This window comes from Littorina saxatilis, unplaced genomic scaffold (genome assembly GCF_037325665.1).
Source record: "Littorina saxatilis isolate snail1 unplaced genomic scaffold, US_GU_Lsax_2.0 scaffold_1487, whole genome shotgun sequence".
In the NCBI taxonomy this organism is placed as follows: Eukaryota; Metazoa; Mollusca; class Gastropoda; order Littorinimorpha; family Littorinidae; genus Littorina; species Littorina saxatilis.
This window is the reverse complement of record NW_027125814.1, coordinates 3,879-22,500: the sequence shown is the minus strand read 5'-3', so window position 1 is coordinate 22,500 and position 18,622 is coordinate 3,879. Positions and strand designations below refer to the sequence as shown.

Below are 18,622 nucleotides of genomic sequence, written 5' to 3'. Positions count from 1 at the left end.
TTGGACCAGAGTAGACACACTTACCTCTCATTGGACAGTAGCGGGAGCATCTTCTCTTTACTTATCTCTGTATGGAAGGCGGTCATGGTTAGACTCGCCTTTAATAGCGCTGCATAACAATGTTTGGAGAAATATAGAGGGAAAAGAAAAAAGGATTAAAAAAATCGAAAGCCGAGATGTGAGAAAGGAATAGGAAGTAAAACGGTACAATTTACAGTTGAGGGGTGATCCTGAAATAAAGAAAAAAATCAGCTGACGATAAAAAAATTGAACAGGACAAATCACAAGATAAAAAGATTTGTTGCACTTTTTTTTCCTTTTTGCTTTTGACTTTCTTTCTTTCTTTATTTGGTGTTTAACGTCGTTTTCAACCACGAAGGTTATCTCGCGACGGTTTGCTTTTGGCGGCAACTGTGCTTGTCGGCAAACGTAATATTTAGCCGGGGGTTAAAAAAACGTAGACAGCATCAAAGCACAAATGAACTAGTGACTGCTGACCTTTCACAGTAGATAGATAGCTAGTTAGCTAGCTAGCTAGCAAGAAAGATAGAAAGATAGAGATAGATAGATAGATAGATAGATAGATAGATAGATAGATAGATAGATAGATAGATAGATAGATAGATAGAGAGAGAGAGAGAGCGAGAGAGAGAGAGAGAGAGAGAGAGAGAGAGAGAGAGAGAGAGAGACATAGGCACAGAGAGACATATAGGGAGAGAGGGAGAAGAGAGAGATACTGCGAGAACACAAAACATACTCCTTTGTATCTCAGGTTCACATACCAAGTCCCATTAATAAAGACCACAAAAAATACAAAAACAAATAGGCCAACACACTAAATGACACTTCAAAACACCGACTCCCCCACCAGGCCAATCATCACCACACGACACTCCACTTCCCCCGGCCTACATGACAGAACGCACGCAGTGACAGCACTTGAAGAGGCCAGTGAAAGACGAGAAGACGGCGAGGAAGCGAGAGACCAAACTATCAGCCGCCATCTTGAAACAGGGGACGCTACTAGCATGGCCAGGATGTTGCACGATAGAGTGACAGGAAATGACAGTGGTTCAGAGACAGGAAGTCACCGTCGCGACCATTACCCAGAAAAGATACCAGGGGCAAAATTAGGACACCGAACTCCGAGAGGCTGGTTAAGACTTGAAAGCGAAACGAAACAATAGGTCTCTTTCTTTCTCAGACCGTAACAAAACGAAACCAACATTGCAGGCTTAGTCTATGTGTGCGCGCCAAGACGTTCAATGAAAAGTAGATTGAAAAAATTAACCAGGCATAAATAGTTCCAAAAAACCCAAAAAAACCTTTTCATTAACCATTTCCACAACTTTGATTTCACATCCGGCAGCAGAAAGTAAAAGAAAAACAAGTTGACTTGAGACGTAATATCCCTGAACGGTGATAAGAAAATGATGAAGATGTGAGCATATTGATTATATACATTAAGTATGGTTTGCTGTAGACGGAGAAGTAAACTTAGGTGTGAGAGCTGAAAAGAAACAAGAGGTAAATAAAATAAAAATTAACGTGAAAATTAGAGCTAAAGAAAATTACGTTGATTATGCTTCTACCAATTTGAGTTACAAGGACAGTATGTACACACGAGAGTAACAACAGGTCTGGAAGAAAAGTTACGCATTGATCATCACACAATAAGTTCCGTGTTTTCACATCTTTTTGCCACATTTTAAGTCAAAAATTAAAGCGCCTTTGATAGTGATCAATTATCCTAAATAACACGTATTTGCACCAATACAACTTTCCAACAAGCAAGAAAAAAGCGCAGGGAGAAGAATGCATAAGTATGTTAGGGGTGAGGTGCACGAACCAAAAGTGGGTGCCACCCAAACGGGAAAGAGGCTACGCGTTTGAAAAAGAGCTTCTTCTACTTGTGATATCCTCTCTCAGAGACCAAGGCCCAGATGCACGAAGCGAAAGTAGATGCCACCCAAACGGGAAAGAGCAAAACCGCGGGGTCTGATTCTTTGAAATCACAAAGAAATCTCAATTTCAACCATTCCAACACCGCAGCTGACTCCTAACTGGTTGGTAACTTTCTCGTGCATCTCGGCCCAGGGCTGGGGTGCAGGAAGCGAAAGTGGGTGCCACCCAAGTGGCTGAGAGCCAGCCGCGAGGTCTGATTGATTGACATTCAGATTTGTAGGGATTTAAACCAATCAGACCCTGCGGCGGTCTCCTACCCCCTTGGGTGGCATCCACTTTCGCTTCGTGCATCTGGGCCCTGGTCTCTGAGAGAGGATAATTATCATAAGTAGAAGAAGCTCTTTTTCAAACGCGGAGCGTCTCAGCTCTCGAGTGGATGGTCGCTTTGGTCAAGGAAGTCTTCACTTCAATCCATCAGTTTGCAACATCCTCAGGATATACACAGAGAACACTCTTCGGCTAATTGGTTACTGCCTCTTGTTTATTCGTCGCTGTAGGTCAGGCGATACTTAATTGAGCCCGAAGTCGACTTGGCAAAAACTTCAAGAAGTCGTTTTACCGAAAACTCAGTGCTGAAGCTCTGTGCGGCCAGCTTCGCGAAGCATACTTCGCGCAGTCGCGGACTTCGCCTCATTAATTAAAGGCTTTACTGAGGGACTAAATTGAGTAAGTGCAACTGTTGATGGGTAATTAATTACACTGTGTTACTGAGTGAATAGCTAGGAGGAGGTGCATATTAAGCATCGTAATATTATGCACGCTTTGTTTTTGATGTGTGGGGCAGAATATTGGTAATTGATGTATATTTGTTAGTGGGCGGAAGTATAGAAGGAGAAAGTTACACATAACATTTGGATCAATGAGTTGTGTCATTATGAGGGTTAATCACTACCATTGCGCAACCTACAATTTTGATATAAACCTTACACCGAGTACGTGGGTCCGAGTCTGGAGGTTATGCAGTGCAAACTCTACGTCACACTCTTAAAAAATACACACACAAAATAAATAATACACTTCATACAAACAAAAGAAACACAACTATAAATAATTGGTTCTGATTTTCTTTCAAACTGGAATGAAAATGCCACATGCTTCAAAATCAAGAAATAAAAAAATAAAAAAATTAAAGAAGGAGAAAATTGAGCTATAGAGTAATAGAACAAAACACACACAAAAGACAAAAAAACAAAAACAACAGCATCAAAATAAAAAGAAGCGAACATTTTTAACCAGAACAATAGTGGCAGAACAGTTAACACTCTGCGCATTACATAATTGATAGGAGAGAAACGGGTTCTGTGACATAGTGAGGTCACTGACATTTATCATGTGTTCTTTTTGTTGACTTTTTCTGCATATTTTGTTTGCTTGTTTTGTTTTGCTTCATATCTTGTTTGTTTACGTTTTCTTTCTCGTACGAGTATTTGAAATGTGAGACCGTTATTATGACAACTCGGATTGCGCCCCCACCCCCCCCCCCCCCCCCCACCTCGCTTTTCTTTGTCTGCCAATGCCCCTCGGTGTTTTCTTCTGCGAGTCTAGGTGTCTGTCTCTCTCTGTCTCTATGTCTATGCTTTTGTCTGTCTGTCTGTCTGTCTGTCTGTCTGTCTGTCTGTCTGTCTGTCTGTCTGTCTGTCTGTCTGTCTCTCTGTCTGTCTCTCTGTCTCCCTCTGTCTCTGTCTCTGTCTGTCTATCTCTCTGTGTCTCACTGTCTCTCTGTCTCTCTCTCTCTCTCTCTCTCTCTCTTTCTCTCTCTCTCTCGCTCAGCCATCAGCAATCACATCTCGAGCAACCTGAGATCTGATAGCATCTCTAGGTAGGGCTGGCCTCTTTATCTAAACGTCTTGGTCTGTCAAAAGTAATGAAAAAGAAATTCGTCTCCTTTACCTCACATCTATAAACATGAGATGATGGAGGGGAGGGGAGGGGAGGGGAGGAGAGGGGAGGGGACTTGTTCATGTGCCATTTCATTCATCCGCACCGCCCACCCCTCCACTCCGTGTGTGTGTGTGTGTATGTGTGTGTGTGTATGTGCGTGTGTGTATGTGTGTGTGTGGGTGTGTTTTTGTGTGTGTGTACGTGTATGTGTGTGTGTTTGTGTCTGTGTGTATGTGTGTGTCTGTCTGTCCCAGTGTGTGTGTGTGTGTGTGTGTGTATGTGTGTATGTGTCTGTGCGTGTGTACGTGTATGTGTGTGTGTGTGTCTGTGTGTGTGTGTGTGTGTGTCTGTGTGTGTGTGTGTGTGTGTGTGTATGTGTGTGTGTATTTGTATGTGTGTGTGTGTGTGTGTGTGTGTGTGTGTGTGTGTGTGTTTTGATTAATAGGATCATGCTTTGTTATCAAGAATGGACACTAGACAAGACAACCGTGTAAAATTGTACAACCTGTTTTTGGACATTCGATTGTTCCAATTACCCAATTCCTAACTCAGTGTAGAGGACAACGATTGTTCCAATTACCCAATTCCTAACTCAGTGTAGAGGACAACGATTGTTCCAATTACCCAATTCCTAACTCAGTGTAGAGGACAACGATAGTTCCAATTACCCAATTCCTAACTCAGTGTAGAGGACAACGATAGTTCCAATTACCCAATTCCTAACTCAGTGTAGAGGACAACGATTGTTCCAATTACCCAATTCCTAACTCAGTGTAGAGGACAACGATAGTTCCAATTACCCAATTCCTAACTCAGTGTAGAGGACAACGATAGTTCCAATTACCCAATTCCTAACTCAGTGAAGAGGACAACGATTGTTCCAATTACCCAATTCCTAACTCAGTGTAGAGGACAACGATTGTTCCAATTACCCAATTCATAACTCAGTGAAGAGGACAACGATTGTTCCAATTACCCAATTCCTAACTCAGTGTAGAGGACAACGATTGTTCCAATTACCCAATTCCCAACTCAGTGTAGAGGACAACGATTGGGTATATTTGCTGTATATTAAAGGATCAGTATCGGAACTTGAGGAGTCCGAGTTGGTCATCGTTTTGTGTTATTGTCATCAGTGTTAGATGAAAGAACAGTTTAGTAACTCAAATTGACGGGATGTAGCTCAGTCGGTAGCGCGCTGGATTTGTATCCTGTTGGCCGCTGTCAGCGTGAGTTCGTCCCCACGTTCGGCGAGAGATTTATTTCTCAGAGTCAACTTTGTGTGCAGACTCTCCTCGGTGTCCGAACACGCCCGTGTGTACACGCAAGCACAAGACCAAGTGCGCACGAAAAAGATCTTGTAATCCATGTCAGAGTTCGGTGGGTTATAGAAACACGAAAATACCCAGCATGCTTCCTCCAAAAGCGGCGTATGGCTGCCTAAATGGCGGGGTAAAAACGGTCATACACGTAAAAGCCTTGGGAGTTTCAGCCCATGAACGAACAAACAAACAAACAAAAGTAACTCAAATTAATGTATAGCATCAGGTGTCATCTCAAAATTAAACAGACAGAAACAAAAACAGAACTACTTTTGTCCAATGTCCTTATAGTTGGAAAGAAGACATAGTCATCGCCTATCCAACAACTTATTCATCCGTCAGTTCATGAATGTTAAGATTACAAAATAAATAGATACATAGATAAATAATTAAATAATGAAAGAAAGAAAGACAAAAAGAAAGAAAGAAAGAAGAAAGAAAGAAGAAAGAAAGAAAAGAAAGAAAGAAAAAAGAAAGAAAGAAAGAAAAAAAGAAAGAAAAGAAAGAAAGAAAAAAGAAAGAAAGAAAGAAAGAAAGAAAGAAGAAAGAAAGAAAAGAAAGAAAGAAAAAAGAAAGAAAGAAAAGAAAGAATGAAAGAAAGAAAAAAAAAGAAAAAAAAAGAAATGAAAACTGATCAGCGAAATAACAAACACTGTCACACATATTGCACATGCAGAATTGTATTAGCTACATGCACCCACAAAAAAAAGTCACACGCACACACACACACATCTTCACATCTGGTGCCGCTGCACCGACAGAAGTATGCCTCCTCATCTGGACTGATTTTGAGACTTGGAAACCGAGACATATGGCAACGAACGGGAGGGAGAGCTTTTAGAACCAGAAGGAGGAATAACAACAAAAAAATTAAAAAACACACACAGAGGTATCCACGGAAAAGATATTTTCTTCCCTAAGAGGATCTTCTTTTCGGATTAAAAAAAGAAAAAGAAAAAGGGAAGAAAAATACAAAAAATGTTGACGGAGGGGTAGAGTGGTGTGTGTGCACGGAGAGCAAGACGATTTCTCACGCTCCGCGGTGTCTCAACTGCATCTGTGGGGGACAGATAGGAAACGTTGCAATTGTTTTTGGCCAAACCCCCATATGTGAGGATGCCTATTTAGAAGCCATCTGATGGGGTGACCTTGCTCCTACTTCTATTGCCAACGTGTGAAGGGCAAGTGAGGAGTCAAAAAGAAAGTTTTACGTAAGAGTGTTGCTTTGCGTATAGGGTGTGAAATTGTGCGTGGAACAAAAGTGGTTGACACCGTGTTTGGCCTGAGGTTTACTGAGGCCTCGCTTTACAATCGGTTCCAGATTGGCAGAAATTAAGCTGTTGGTCTGTGGATATTATGATGAAGGTGTTCTGTATTGTGTTCATTATTAGTATTATTATTGGGGGGAATCGGGGGAAGGGGTGGGGGGGCTTTCTTTCTCTGACCCTCGATTGTGTTTCGCTTTCAACTAAATTGTACGTTCAGTCGTCGTCATTAATGCTGCTATATGCTCATCTATTTATCCTCTTCTCGTCTTTAGACCTCTGCTTAAGTTTTTCTGCACTTCTCTACTGTTTTCAGTGTGTTCGTTGCTTTTCAGTCTTGTATTTTGATGTCCTCGACTTTGTTTGCTCGTTTGTTTGTTTGCTTGCTTGTTTGTGCCATTCGTTCATTCCTTATTTCTTCGTTCTTTCTTTTTGTTTCTTTTTTTTTTCTTTACCATTTTCTATTTTTGCTTCGTTTTGCTTTTCTTCCTCTCTTCTTCTCTTTTTTTTTTTGTCTGTCTTTCTTCCTTTCTTTCTTCCTCTATGTCTTTTTGTCTTCTTTCTTTCTCCCTCTCTTTCTTTCTTTCTTTTTTCTTTCTTTTTTCTGTCTTTCTTTCTTTCTTTCTTTCTTTCGTTCTTCCTTCCTTCCTTCCTTCCTTCCTTCCTTCCTTCCTTCCTTCCTTCCTTCCTCTCTTTCTTTCTTTCTTTCTTTTTTTTCTTCTCACTTGTTCCGTTCTTTTTTTTCTTCCTATCTTGCTTTCTTGTAGCTTTCTTCTTTTCGTTTGTCATCACTCAAAAACCCCACCACCACATCACGTTCTATCTGTTTTATCGGGTCTCCTGCACGGCAAGACAGAGCACCCTTTTACACTATCTGACATATGTCTTCCATAGAGAAAAGATATTGGTGTTTGTGGAAAGCAAATTGTGCGGAGACAAATGGGTCTCCCACCAAGTTTGTGCTTGTGTTCCACAGCTGTGGGTCCTATTGTCCCCCCATCAGACACACATGCTATAAAAAAAAATCTAAAAAAATATCAGCAAATGTATGATGGTTTTCAACAATGGCTTCTGTCTGGGAGATGTAACTTGACCGTCCTCAGACTTTGTACCCCGAAAAAAGCAGTAAAAAACCTGCAAGCTAAGTCAAAAAAAATTAAAAAAAATAAAAATGATAAAAAGATAACAAAACAAAATACTACAAAACACAAACCAAATTGCGTGCCTTTTCGCTGGATGTAGTAGTATTTAGCATTTAGATGATATAAATACAAATAATCTCTCCACAATACTATGAAAAAATACACATTGTATTATTTTGTATATCGCCGGTATTATTTTAACCACAAGAACATGCACATCTAAGACGAATCTTGTTTCTTTTATAGAATCGCATACAAAAAAAGATCACACGTGTTTCTGATGTATCTGTGGGTATTTCTGGCAAGTGATGCTAAGTCCGAAATGTCAGGTTTGTAGTTGTTTGCACCGTAAACCATCCATGGATTCCTTCAATAATGGCACAAGTGTGTTGGTTTGTAATGTCAAATCTATACTGTTACTCGCAGATGAGGCGTCGTCCCACCACACCCAATATATTTTTCATTGTTATCATTTTTCTTGTCACTATCGGAGAGAGAGAGAGTGTCATAGCTGTGGTCACCTTGTAAAAGGCGTGGATTTGGTGCTATGTACTTTTGAATTACAGTTGCGTTAGAATTAAGAATCAAATCTTCATTTCACCGTCTGTGTAACCATCAATTTATGAGGACACAAATATTGTCAGAATGCAATGTAGTACGATTTATCATCATTATTATCTGGTGCATCATCATTATCCTCCTCCTCCTCCTCCTCCTCCTCCTTCTCCTCCTCCTTCTCATCCTTCTCATCCTCCTCATCCTCATCCTCATCCTCATCCTCCTTCTCATCCTCCTCATCCTCCTCCTCATCCTCCTCCCCCTCAACCTCCTTTTCAACCTCTTCCTCATCCTCCTCCTCCTCAACCTCCTCCTCCTCCTCCTCATCATCATCATTCATCATCATCATCATCATCATTATCATCATCATCATTCATCATCATCATCATCATGATCGTCATCATCATCATCATCATCATCATCATCATCATCATCATCATCATCATCATCATCATCATCATCATCATCATCATCATCATCATCATCATCATCATCATCATCATCATCATCATCATCATCATCATCATCATCATTCATCTGGTGCATCGTCATTATCCATCTGATGTATCATCATCATCATCATCATCTGGGGCATCATCGTCATCGCAATCATCATCTTCTTCCTGAAGGGTCAAGGGCAAAATAAAATTACGAATGTGCCGAGATATCTACACATGTTATAAATTCAGCCTTTTTTCACATTTTTTTTAACCCAAATCTTCATTTGTTTTTACGTTATGTATTGTTCCTTTACTGTTTTAGCTGATTCAGTTGAAACTTTATCACAAGTTGCTTTCCTGACAAGCCTCCGGAGAACAATTGGCGAGATAAGAAACTTCTTTTGTAGATTAGGATATGTTTCAGGCTCATTTTCCGAGGAGTTATTCTTCGGAAGCAAAACGAAGATTTAAGGGGTCTCTGGGGGTTAACCTGGTATTGTTGCTTCGAGGCGCGACATGTGTTTGGCAAATGACAGACTGACGGGAGAAGGGTCACAAGGTTCGTGTGTTTTACGATGAAAACAAGTGGCTGTATCACGTATTACACTTGGTTGCTGTCTGTTTTTGTGGTTGTGTGACTGTGTCTGTCTGTTTCTGTTCTCTGTCTCTGTTCCTGTCTTTTCCTGTTCTCTGTCTCAGTCCCTGTCTGTTTCTGTTTTCTGCCTCTGTCCCTGTCTTTTTCTGTTTTCTGCCTCTGTCCCTGTCTTGATCTGTTTCTCTGTCTCGGTCCCTGTCTATTTCTGTTCTCTGTCTCTGTCCCTGTCTGTTTTTGTTCTCTGGCTTTGTCCCTGTCTATTTCTGTTCTCTGTCTCTGGTCTTGATCTGTTTCTCTGGTTCTGGCTTTGTCCCTGTCTATTTCTGTTCTCTGTCTTTGTCCCTGTCTTTTTCTGTTCTCTGTCTCTGTCCCTGTCTGTTTTTGTTCTCTGTCTCAGTCCCTGTCTTTTTCTGTTCTCTGTCTCTGGTCTTGATCTGTTTCTCTGGCTCTGGCTTTGTCCCTGTCTATTTCTGTTCTCTGTCTCTGTCCCTGTCTTTTTCTGTTCTCTGTCTCTGGTCTTGATCTGTTTCTCTGGCTCTGGCTTTGTCCCTGTCTTTTTCTGTTCTCTGTCTCTGGTCTTGATCTGTTTCTCTGGCTCTGGCTTTGTCCCTGTCTATTTCTGTTCTCTGTCTCTGGTCTTGATCTGTTTCTCTGGTTCTGGCTTTGTCCCTGTCTTTTTCTGTTCTCTGTCTCTGGTCTTGATCTGTTTCTCTGGTTCTGGCTTTGTCCCTGTCTATTTCTGTTCTCTGTCTCTGGTCTTGATCTGTTTCTCTGGTTCTGGCTTTGTCCCTGTCTTTTTCTGTTCTCTGTCTCTGGTCTTGATCTGTTTCTCTGGTTCTGGCTTTGTCCCTGTCTTTTTCTGTTCTCTGTCTCTGGTCTTGATCTGTTTCTCTGGTTCTGGCTTTGTCCCTGTCTTTTTCTGTTCTCTGTCTCTGTCCCTGTCTTTTTCTGTTCTCTGTCTCTGTCCCTGTCTATTTCTGTTCTCTGTCTCTGGTCTTGATCTGTTTCTCTGGTTCTGGCTTTGTCTCTGTCTATTTCTGTTCTCTGTCTCTGTCCCTGTCTATTTCTGTTCTCTGTCTCTGGTCTTGATCTGTTTCTCTGGTTCTGGCTTTGTCCCTGTCTATTTCTGTTCTCTGTCTCTGTCCCTGTCTATTTCTGTTCTCTGTCTCTGGTCTTGATCTGTTTCTCTGGCTCTGGCTTTGTCCCTGTCTTGATCTGTTTCACTGTCTCTGTCCCTGTCTTTTTCTGTTCTCTGTCTCTGGTCTTGATCTGTTTCTCTGGCTCTGGCTTTGTCCCTGTCTATTTCTGTTCTCTGTCTCTGTCCCTGTCTTTTTCTGTTCTCTGTCTCTGGTCTTGATCTGTTTCTCTGGCTCTGGCTTTGTCTCTGTCTATTTCTGTTCTCTGTCTCTGTCCCTGTCTATTTCTGTTCTCTGTCTCTGTCCCTGTCTTTTTCTGTTCTCTGTCTCTGGTCTTGATCTGTTTCTCTGGTTCTGGCTTTGTCTCTGTCTATTTCTGTTCTCTGTCTCTGTCCCTGTCTTTTTCTGTTCTCTGTCTCTGGTCTTGATCTGTTTCTCTGGTTCTGGCTTTGTCTCTGTCTATTTCGGTTCTCTGTCTCTGTCCCTGTCTTTTTCTGTTCTCTGTCTCTGGTCTTGATCTGTTTCTCTGGTTCTGGCTTTGTCTCTGTCTATTTCGGTTCTCTGTCTCTGTCCCTGTCTTTTTCTGTTGGTTTAAACAAGTTTATTCAGTAAATTTCATCAGAATATTGCCGCATACATGAAATAAGGAACATGGAGCACAACAAGCTAGGCTTATGAGCGTACTCTTAAAAGCAAATGAAATTTGGCGGACGATTGTAATATAACAAGTTTGAAATAATGTCAAAATAATAATGGTGAATTATGGTAGACAATCATATAACAATAAAAGGAACAAAAAACACAATGCTAAACTAACAACAGTACTCACACGCGCTCGCACACTCACTCGCACACACACGCACACAATGACTTCCACATGGTAGAAAATAAAATACTACCAGAACAGGAAAATGTCAACAGTATTGCACATGGTCGTTTCGAACATGGATGAGATAAATGCATTCATTATTCAAAACGTTTCCTTAATAAGATAAACTTGAATGGGGTCCTGATTTGGCCTATTATGGTCCGCTGGACCCGAAAAGCAACAGCTAACTAACTAACTAACTGAGTAAATAACAGGTCAAATATCAATGCATTTTCGCTGTCTGACTTGTGTCTATTGCCATACAGAAAATCATCAGCGGTTAGCAAATCATAGTTGGACAGTGTTGACAAGGTGACTTCACGTATTTGAAGATATAAGGAGCAATGCAAAATATAGTGCTCCGCATTTTCAACAGGATAACCACAAGTGCATGACGGGTCGGGAATTAAATGTCTGTCAAATAGATCACTATTTAGATTGCTGATCCTCAATCTAAGTCTGCAATGGATAATTTCTGATTTTCGATCAGATGTGTATCTATACGAGGGAACAACAGAATCATCAGAACTAATACGTTTTTTAAATAACTCAATAGAATCAAGTTGTTTTACAGTATCTGGAAGCTCATTCCACAGGGAAGTTGAAGACAGAAAAAATGACTTTTTATACAGTTCAGTTCGAGAGTGGGGAGTCTGTCTGTCGAGTGGTCTTCGTCTATGGTAAGGGTTCACAGAAGCAACGAGAGGAGGCAGACGTTCTAGTAAGTATGGTGGCACGCGTGCATTAACTAATTTGAAATACAAAATCAATTTGTGTCTTTTTCGCCTCTCCTTCAGTGTTGTAAATCCTGATTCATCGTACAATTTTTGGTGACTCGTGCCACGAACTGCACCAGTAATAGTTCTAATGGCATCAAGATGCAAGTTTTCTAATAAAGTAGCTAATCTGTCAGAACAATTGTCCCAAATGACGTCAGAAAAATCAAAATGGGGAATAATAAAAGATTTATACATAAGTTCAAGTGCCTTTCGGCTAAGGCGATACTTATAGGACCGAAAACATGAGAGAAGAACACGTACTTTTGATATAATTGACTGAACATGTGATTCCCATTTGCAGTCGCTCTGAATCAGTACACCAAGATGTTTGTGAACGTGGTTTTCTCTCAGAATTGTTCCATCAAATACAAGAGGAAGGGTTTCAGGCATTCTATTTCTTGAAAAGGTCATCAAATCTGTTTTTAAATTATTGAAATTAACTTTCCATTTTTCCGCCCAGTGTGCAATTTTGGCTAAGTCTGTATTTAGGATCTGTGTCCGCGTGTTTGCATCATTTAGAGATAAACACAAACTGGTATCATCAGCAAAAAGTTTAATGACAGATTCGATATCAATGACAATATCGTTAATGTACACAAGGAACAACAAGGGCCCCAGAACAGAACCTTAGGGAACACCTGAACAAACACGTCCATATATCGATTTTCTGCCTTGGATAACAACGGCTTGTCACCTGCCTGTCAAATAATCTTCAAACCATTTTAATAAAACACCTCTTATGCCTATAGCATATAATTTATGCAACAAACCCTTATGCCACACTCTGTCGAAGGCTTTTGATATATCACAGAAAACAGCCTGAGACGTCAACTGCTTATCTAAGGATTGACAAAAATCGTCATACATGCTCAACAACTGAAAACTAGTTGAATCACCAGGAATAAACCCTGACTGAGAAACCCAGGGGCGGAGCTGGGTTTTGAAAGGGGGGGGTGCAAAGTTCTTTTTTTTTTGTTTTTTTGTATCTTATCAGCGAAGGCGCGAAGCGCCGAACCGATGGCGCGAAGCGCCGAGCATGCTAGGGGGGTCCGGGAATTTTTTCCCCCCCCGGAATTTTTTTTTAAAAAGGAAGCAAAATTGTGCAATCTGGTGCAATCTGAGCGTGTAAAGTGCTATTTTCAGGTGATACATTTTTCTTCTTTTTTTTTTCTTCTTTTTTTTTTTTTTTTTTTTCCCGCTGGGGGGGGGGGTGCAATTGCACCCATTGCACCCCCCCCCCAGATCCGCCCCTGTTAACCGTTAATAAATCATTATCTGTGAGATATCAAAAAACATGGGCTTGAACACATTTTTCCAATACTTTTCCAATGCAACTGAGTAATGAAACCGGACGATAGTTACTACAGTGTTCTTTTTCACCTTTCTTACAAATGGGAATCACATGAGCTACTTTCCAAATTTTCGGAAACTTTCCCTCTGCCAACGATCTCTGGAATAGGGTTGCAAGCGGATTTGAAATAATACAAGCAGCAAGTTTAAGAAGTTTATTGTGAACCAAATCAGGACCTACTGCTTTCCTAACATCGAGGTTGTTTAGAACAGCGTACACCATTTCGGTAGTTATCACGAGAGGACTAATGGAAATAGGCTCTTCTTCAACTGGTGGAACGTCATCATCATGACCTTGTATATGCGACTGTCGTAGAAATGCTTCATTAAAAACCTCGGCTTTATCCTCTGCAGAGTAATAAACAATTCCATTGCTTTCAATCGGCGGAATCTCATTTGTACTCATTCCTTTCTTTTTCAAAAAAGAGTTAACTACCTTCCACCAGTCTTTATTGCCAAAATTATGAGGTGACAATATTCTATTTTCTAGTTCCCTAAATTGTGCTCTTCTTTCCTTTTTCTTATAACATCAGTCAAGTTATTTCTCAACCGTCGGAAAAGAGACCAGCACCATACAGTATCCAGACGTTTGGCTAATGCGTGAATATCTTGCTTTTTCCTAATCAACTTTTTGATTTCCTCGGTGATCCACACAGCATCGTGTCCGTTCATTGTCACTACCTTTACAGGCATACACTCTTTAGCTATCATCATTAACTTATCGGAAAACATTTCAGCGGCATCATCAATGGATTCTAAATCGACTATATTATTCCAATCTTCACTTTCCATATTTGCAACAACTTGTCAACATCAATTTTGGAATAATTATATAGTGTTCGTTTGAATCAACCACCCGACGGTAAGTCATGATTAAATATACAAAAGGACTGTACACGAGTGGTCACTGCATACAGGTGGTAGAACACCAACTCTTTTTACCAAGTTAGGACACGGAGTTAATACCAGATCAATTATAGTTGACGAAGTATCGGTTATTCGAGTGGGTTCTGATATCAACTGAGATAAACTGTTTGTGTTCATTAATTCCCGCAGATGAAACGGGGGGTTAACAGTACAATCAGCGTTGAGATCACCAAAGATAATAAACTTATGTGGGGTATTCATGGCAAGTTGAACGGAATCGTTGATAAGAAGCCAATGGTCGACGGTTGCACTCGGTGGTCTATAAAACACACCAACGAGAAGAGTATCTTGACCCAATTTAGTCTCGATCCAGATCGCTTCCAAATCAGGTATACACAAGTCGATCCTCGGTTTGCAAATCAGATTGCAATTTACATAAACGGCTACGCCGCCGTGGGGATCCCCGGGCCTATCACGTCTAACTGGAGGGTGGTAACCTTTTAAGCAGATGTAGTCTTGGTCAACTTTGTCCGACAGCCAGGTCTCAGATACAGTTATCATATCAAACTTCCCCAATTCAGCCTCAAGGAACGGTGTCTTATATTGAAGACTGCGAGTGTTTACATGAACAATAGAGATCCCACCCCCCCCCCCCCCCCCCCCGTGTTGTGTTTGGTCCAGGATTTGGATGGATATCACCACACATAAACAACAATAGGCAAATTGCAATAGATATGGTTTGAAATGTAAAATTCACAGAATCAGCACAAACAATGAGTGAGGTGGCATATTTCCACATCGAACCAGCAAAGTTCACAGCAATGTCGTAACAACATATTGGGTCGTTACGAGTAAGCTTTCGGGCAGGAAATAAAAACAAAAACAACGCAAGAGACAAGCCAGCACTACCACGAACGAGAATAATCATAAGCGACTGGATATTTCTTTGTCTGTTCTCTGTCTCTGTCTCTGCCTCTGTCCCTGTCTTTTTCTGTTCTCTGTCCCTGTCTTTTTCTGTTCTCTGTCCCTGTCTTTTTCTGTTCTCTGTCCCTGTCTTTTTCTGTTCTCTGTCCCTGTCTTTTTCTGTTTTCTGTCCCTGTCTTTTTCTGTTCTCTGTCTCTGTCCCTGTCTTGATCTGTTTCTCTGTCCCTGTGAGTGTCTCTGTCTCTGTTTCTGTATGTGTTTCCATCCCTGTCTCTGTATGTGTCCTCGTGTCTGTATCATTCTCTGTCTCTGAATCTATTTGTGTGACCGGCACGGTTGGCCTAGTGGTAAGGCGTCCGCCCCGTGATCGGGAGGTCGTGGGTTCGAACCCCGGCCGGGTCATACCTAAGACTTTAAAATTGGCAATCTAGTGGCTGCTCCGCCTGGCGTCTGGCATTATGGGGTTAGTGCTAGGACTGGTTGGTCCGGTGTCAGAATAATGTGACTGGGTGAGACATGAAGCCTGTGCTGCGACTTCTGTCTTGTGTGTGGCGCACGTTATATATGTCAAAGCAGCACCGCCCTGATATGGCCCTTCGTGGTCGGCTGGGCGTTAAGCAAACAAACAACAAACAACAAATCTATTTGTGTCTCTGACTTTGTTTCTGTGTGTGTTTATATTATGCCTGTCTCTGTTCATGTTTCCGTCTCAGTCTTTCGTTTTGTCTTTGTCCCCCTCTCAAACTCTGTCACTGGCAGCTCTACTCAATCTCTGGTATATCTCGGTGTCTCTGTCTCAGTTATTGCCTTTCAGTCTTGGGTGTGCTTTTGTGTTTTTCTTGCACCGAGTTTATCCCTGAAGGCTGGTCTTACTTGAGCTCAAATTTGACTTCGCGAAGACTTCTCAAAGTCTTTTTTTGTACCGAAAATTCAGTGCCAAAGCTTCCTTTAGCGAGCTTCGTGAAATACACTTCGCGAAGTGGACTTTGCCCAATGGAAAATCAGGCGTTCTATGCTGACTGAAAATATGTATACTGTTTAACTGATATCATTTTCATTTCTTGTCCGCGGGCAACGATTGGGGGCTTGCTTTATCTTGAAGTGTGCATGTACCCACCTATCTGGCATCTGTTATGATTTATTTTTCTTTCCAGATGTTCTCATTTGTCACTGATGTTTGTCATATACACTGCTTGCTTTGTTTTTTAGAAGAAAAAAAACTCGAGAACTTTATCTGATGTGTGTTAAAGCCTTGGTGCTCTGTTTTCTTGTCGTGGTCACGTTATTTGTCTTTTTTTTTCTTTGTTTGTGGAGTTTTTATTGTTTGGTTTTTATTGGTGAAATGCCCTTGATGTCTGTGGTCTTTTTTTCCTTTTTGTCTCTTTTTGTTTCGTTTTTTTTTTTTGGAGGGGGGGGGGGGGTAGGGGGTGGCTGTCTGTCAGTCTCATTCCACATCTATTCAAGTTGTTCATTACCATATGTTATTGTGTCTTGGTTAAGGTTTTGACGTGTTTTGCTTAATGCATTATCAACTGCGTTCTTCTTTTCCTTGCCTCTGTCTTTTCTTCCTTTCCTCTCTTTGTTTCCAACATTCTTTTCTTTTCCCCTCTCTCAGCAGGTAAAGAACATTTATTAATCTCATGCTCGTACAAGCCAAGTTTCTTGGGATTAACTTAACGACTTTTTGACGAGGATCTTAACCCCCTTTAGGGCAGGTAAGATACTCAACTTCGCACGTCATAAAACAGATCGTAATCTTGTCTAACCACGATTCATTTCACTTTTTCATTTTCATTACTTTATTGTCCCATCGCTGGGAAATTCGGGTCGCTTCCTCCCAGTGGAAAGCTAGCAGCAACGGAGTCGCGCTACCCAGGTGTCTGCGTGTTTAGGTGTATTCAGCCACCTGCACTTATGGCAGAATGACCAAGGTCTTTTACGTGCCATTGTGATGACACGGGGGTGGGACATGGCTTCCGTCTCTGGGTCTGCACATAAAGTTGACCCGTGTCCGTCCCGGCCCGAATTCGAACCTGCGACCTTCCGATCACAAGTCCAGTGCTCTACCATCTGAGCTATTTAAAATTTAAAACTAAATAGCCTATTTCGAGCTCCCGTATCTATATAATACAAAGCGGTATTCCGGTGTTCACTTGTCCATAAGAGAACTGTGTCTTTTCTGAGTGAGTTGCCTGCTTACTCATCCGTTTTAGCCCCCATGCCCCTATACAGCGCTTCACAATGTCTCCTCAGGGTCAATAACAGTAACAAGTGGGGATAACGGGACAGAGTGGAACGTGATTTGTCCCCTCAGAGATTGCTTCACTGAAACTGTCCTTCACATCAAAAGAAAGTGGACAATAAACTCGACGCTTCGCGGGTGATCTTCGCCCGTTTTCTTGGGTCATTGTCAGATTGTAAAATCATGTTTGGCTGTGTCACTGTTTCGGGTGAACTATAGATGTTGTTCGGCAAGTATATATCTGTGCTTTACCTGTGTTTGGCTGTGGGTTGTTACTACATCATACCCGAGTGAAGTCAGCAAAAGGAGCGTCTTCAAAAAGGGAAATACAGATCGATCGTCTTTTAGAGCAGCTTAACGTAAAGAAGATTAATCAAGTAAAAGTAACAATAACATCGCACTCACGCCCATTACGAGAGAGAGGACGGACGGAGAAAAGGCTTAGAAAGAAAGAAAGAAAGAAAGAAAGAAAGAAAGAAAAAAAGAAAGAAAGAAAGAAAGAAAGAAAAAACAATAAAGAAGAAAGAAAGAAACTAAGAAATTAACAAAAAGACACAGATATCTCAAATACGATAAGTAAAATGCAGATTTATTTTCATTTAAAACGGTAGAGTGGTGTTTCCCAGAAATACTTGTTGCACAGCAATTTTCGTCAATGATATCCATACTACTTTCAGACAAGAGTGCCATCGATCTTCACTCCAGAACCTGTAATTAGCACACACCAGAAACCACAGAGAGATACAGGACTGGGTGGCCGAGTGGTAACGCACTTGCGCTCGGAAGCGAGAGGTTGCGAGTTCGACCCTGGGTCAGGGCGTTAGCAATTTTCTCCCCCCTTTCCTAACCTAGGTGGTGGGTTCAAGTGCTAGTCTTTCGGATGAGACTAAAAAAACGAGGTCCCTTCGTGTACACTACATTAGGGTGTGCACGTTAAAGATCCCACGATTGACAAAAGGGTCTTTCCTGGCAAAATTGTATAGGCATAGATAAAACATGTCCACCAAAATACCCGTGTGACTTGGAATAATAGGTCGTGAAAAGTAGGATATGCGCCGAAATGGCTGCGATCTGCTGGTCGATGTGAATGCGTGATGTATTGTGTAAAAAATTCCATCTCACACGGCATAGATAGACCCCTGCGCCTTGAGTCCGAGTCTGGAGATACGCGCGCGATATAAGACTTTATATAACATTAATCCTTTGACAGATAACTGTATGTATTAACAGAAGTGAGAGAGGGCCCGTCCGAGCCAACGGTACCAGTTTGTCGCCTTTGAAGATCACT

General features: G+C 41.4%; 1 protein-coding gene and 1 pseudogene across 1 annotated transcript; both read right to left on the bottom strand.

Annotated features, from left to right (window-relative positions):
* Positions 1-3,663: 3,663 nt before the first annotated feature.
* LOC138954281 (uncharacterized) lies at positions 3,664-9,339 on the bottom strand (annotated as a pseudogene).
* A 293-nt stretch (positions 9,340-9,632) lies between these two features.
* On the bottom strand, positions 9,633-16,374 carry LOC138954279 (RNA-binding protein 25-like; the record flags this gene model as incomplete). The annotated part of the gene is made up of 2 exons (XM_070326160.1): positions 9,633-10,051; positions 16,281-16,374. Coding segments are annotated over 2 exons (513 nt in total), but the record flags the coding sequence as incomplete, so codon positions are not given.
* Between the last annotated feature and the right edge of the window lie 2,248 nt (positions 16,375-18,622).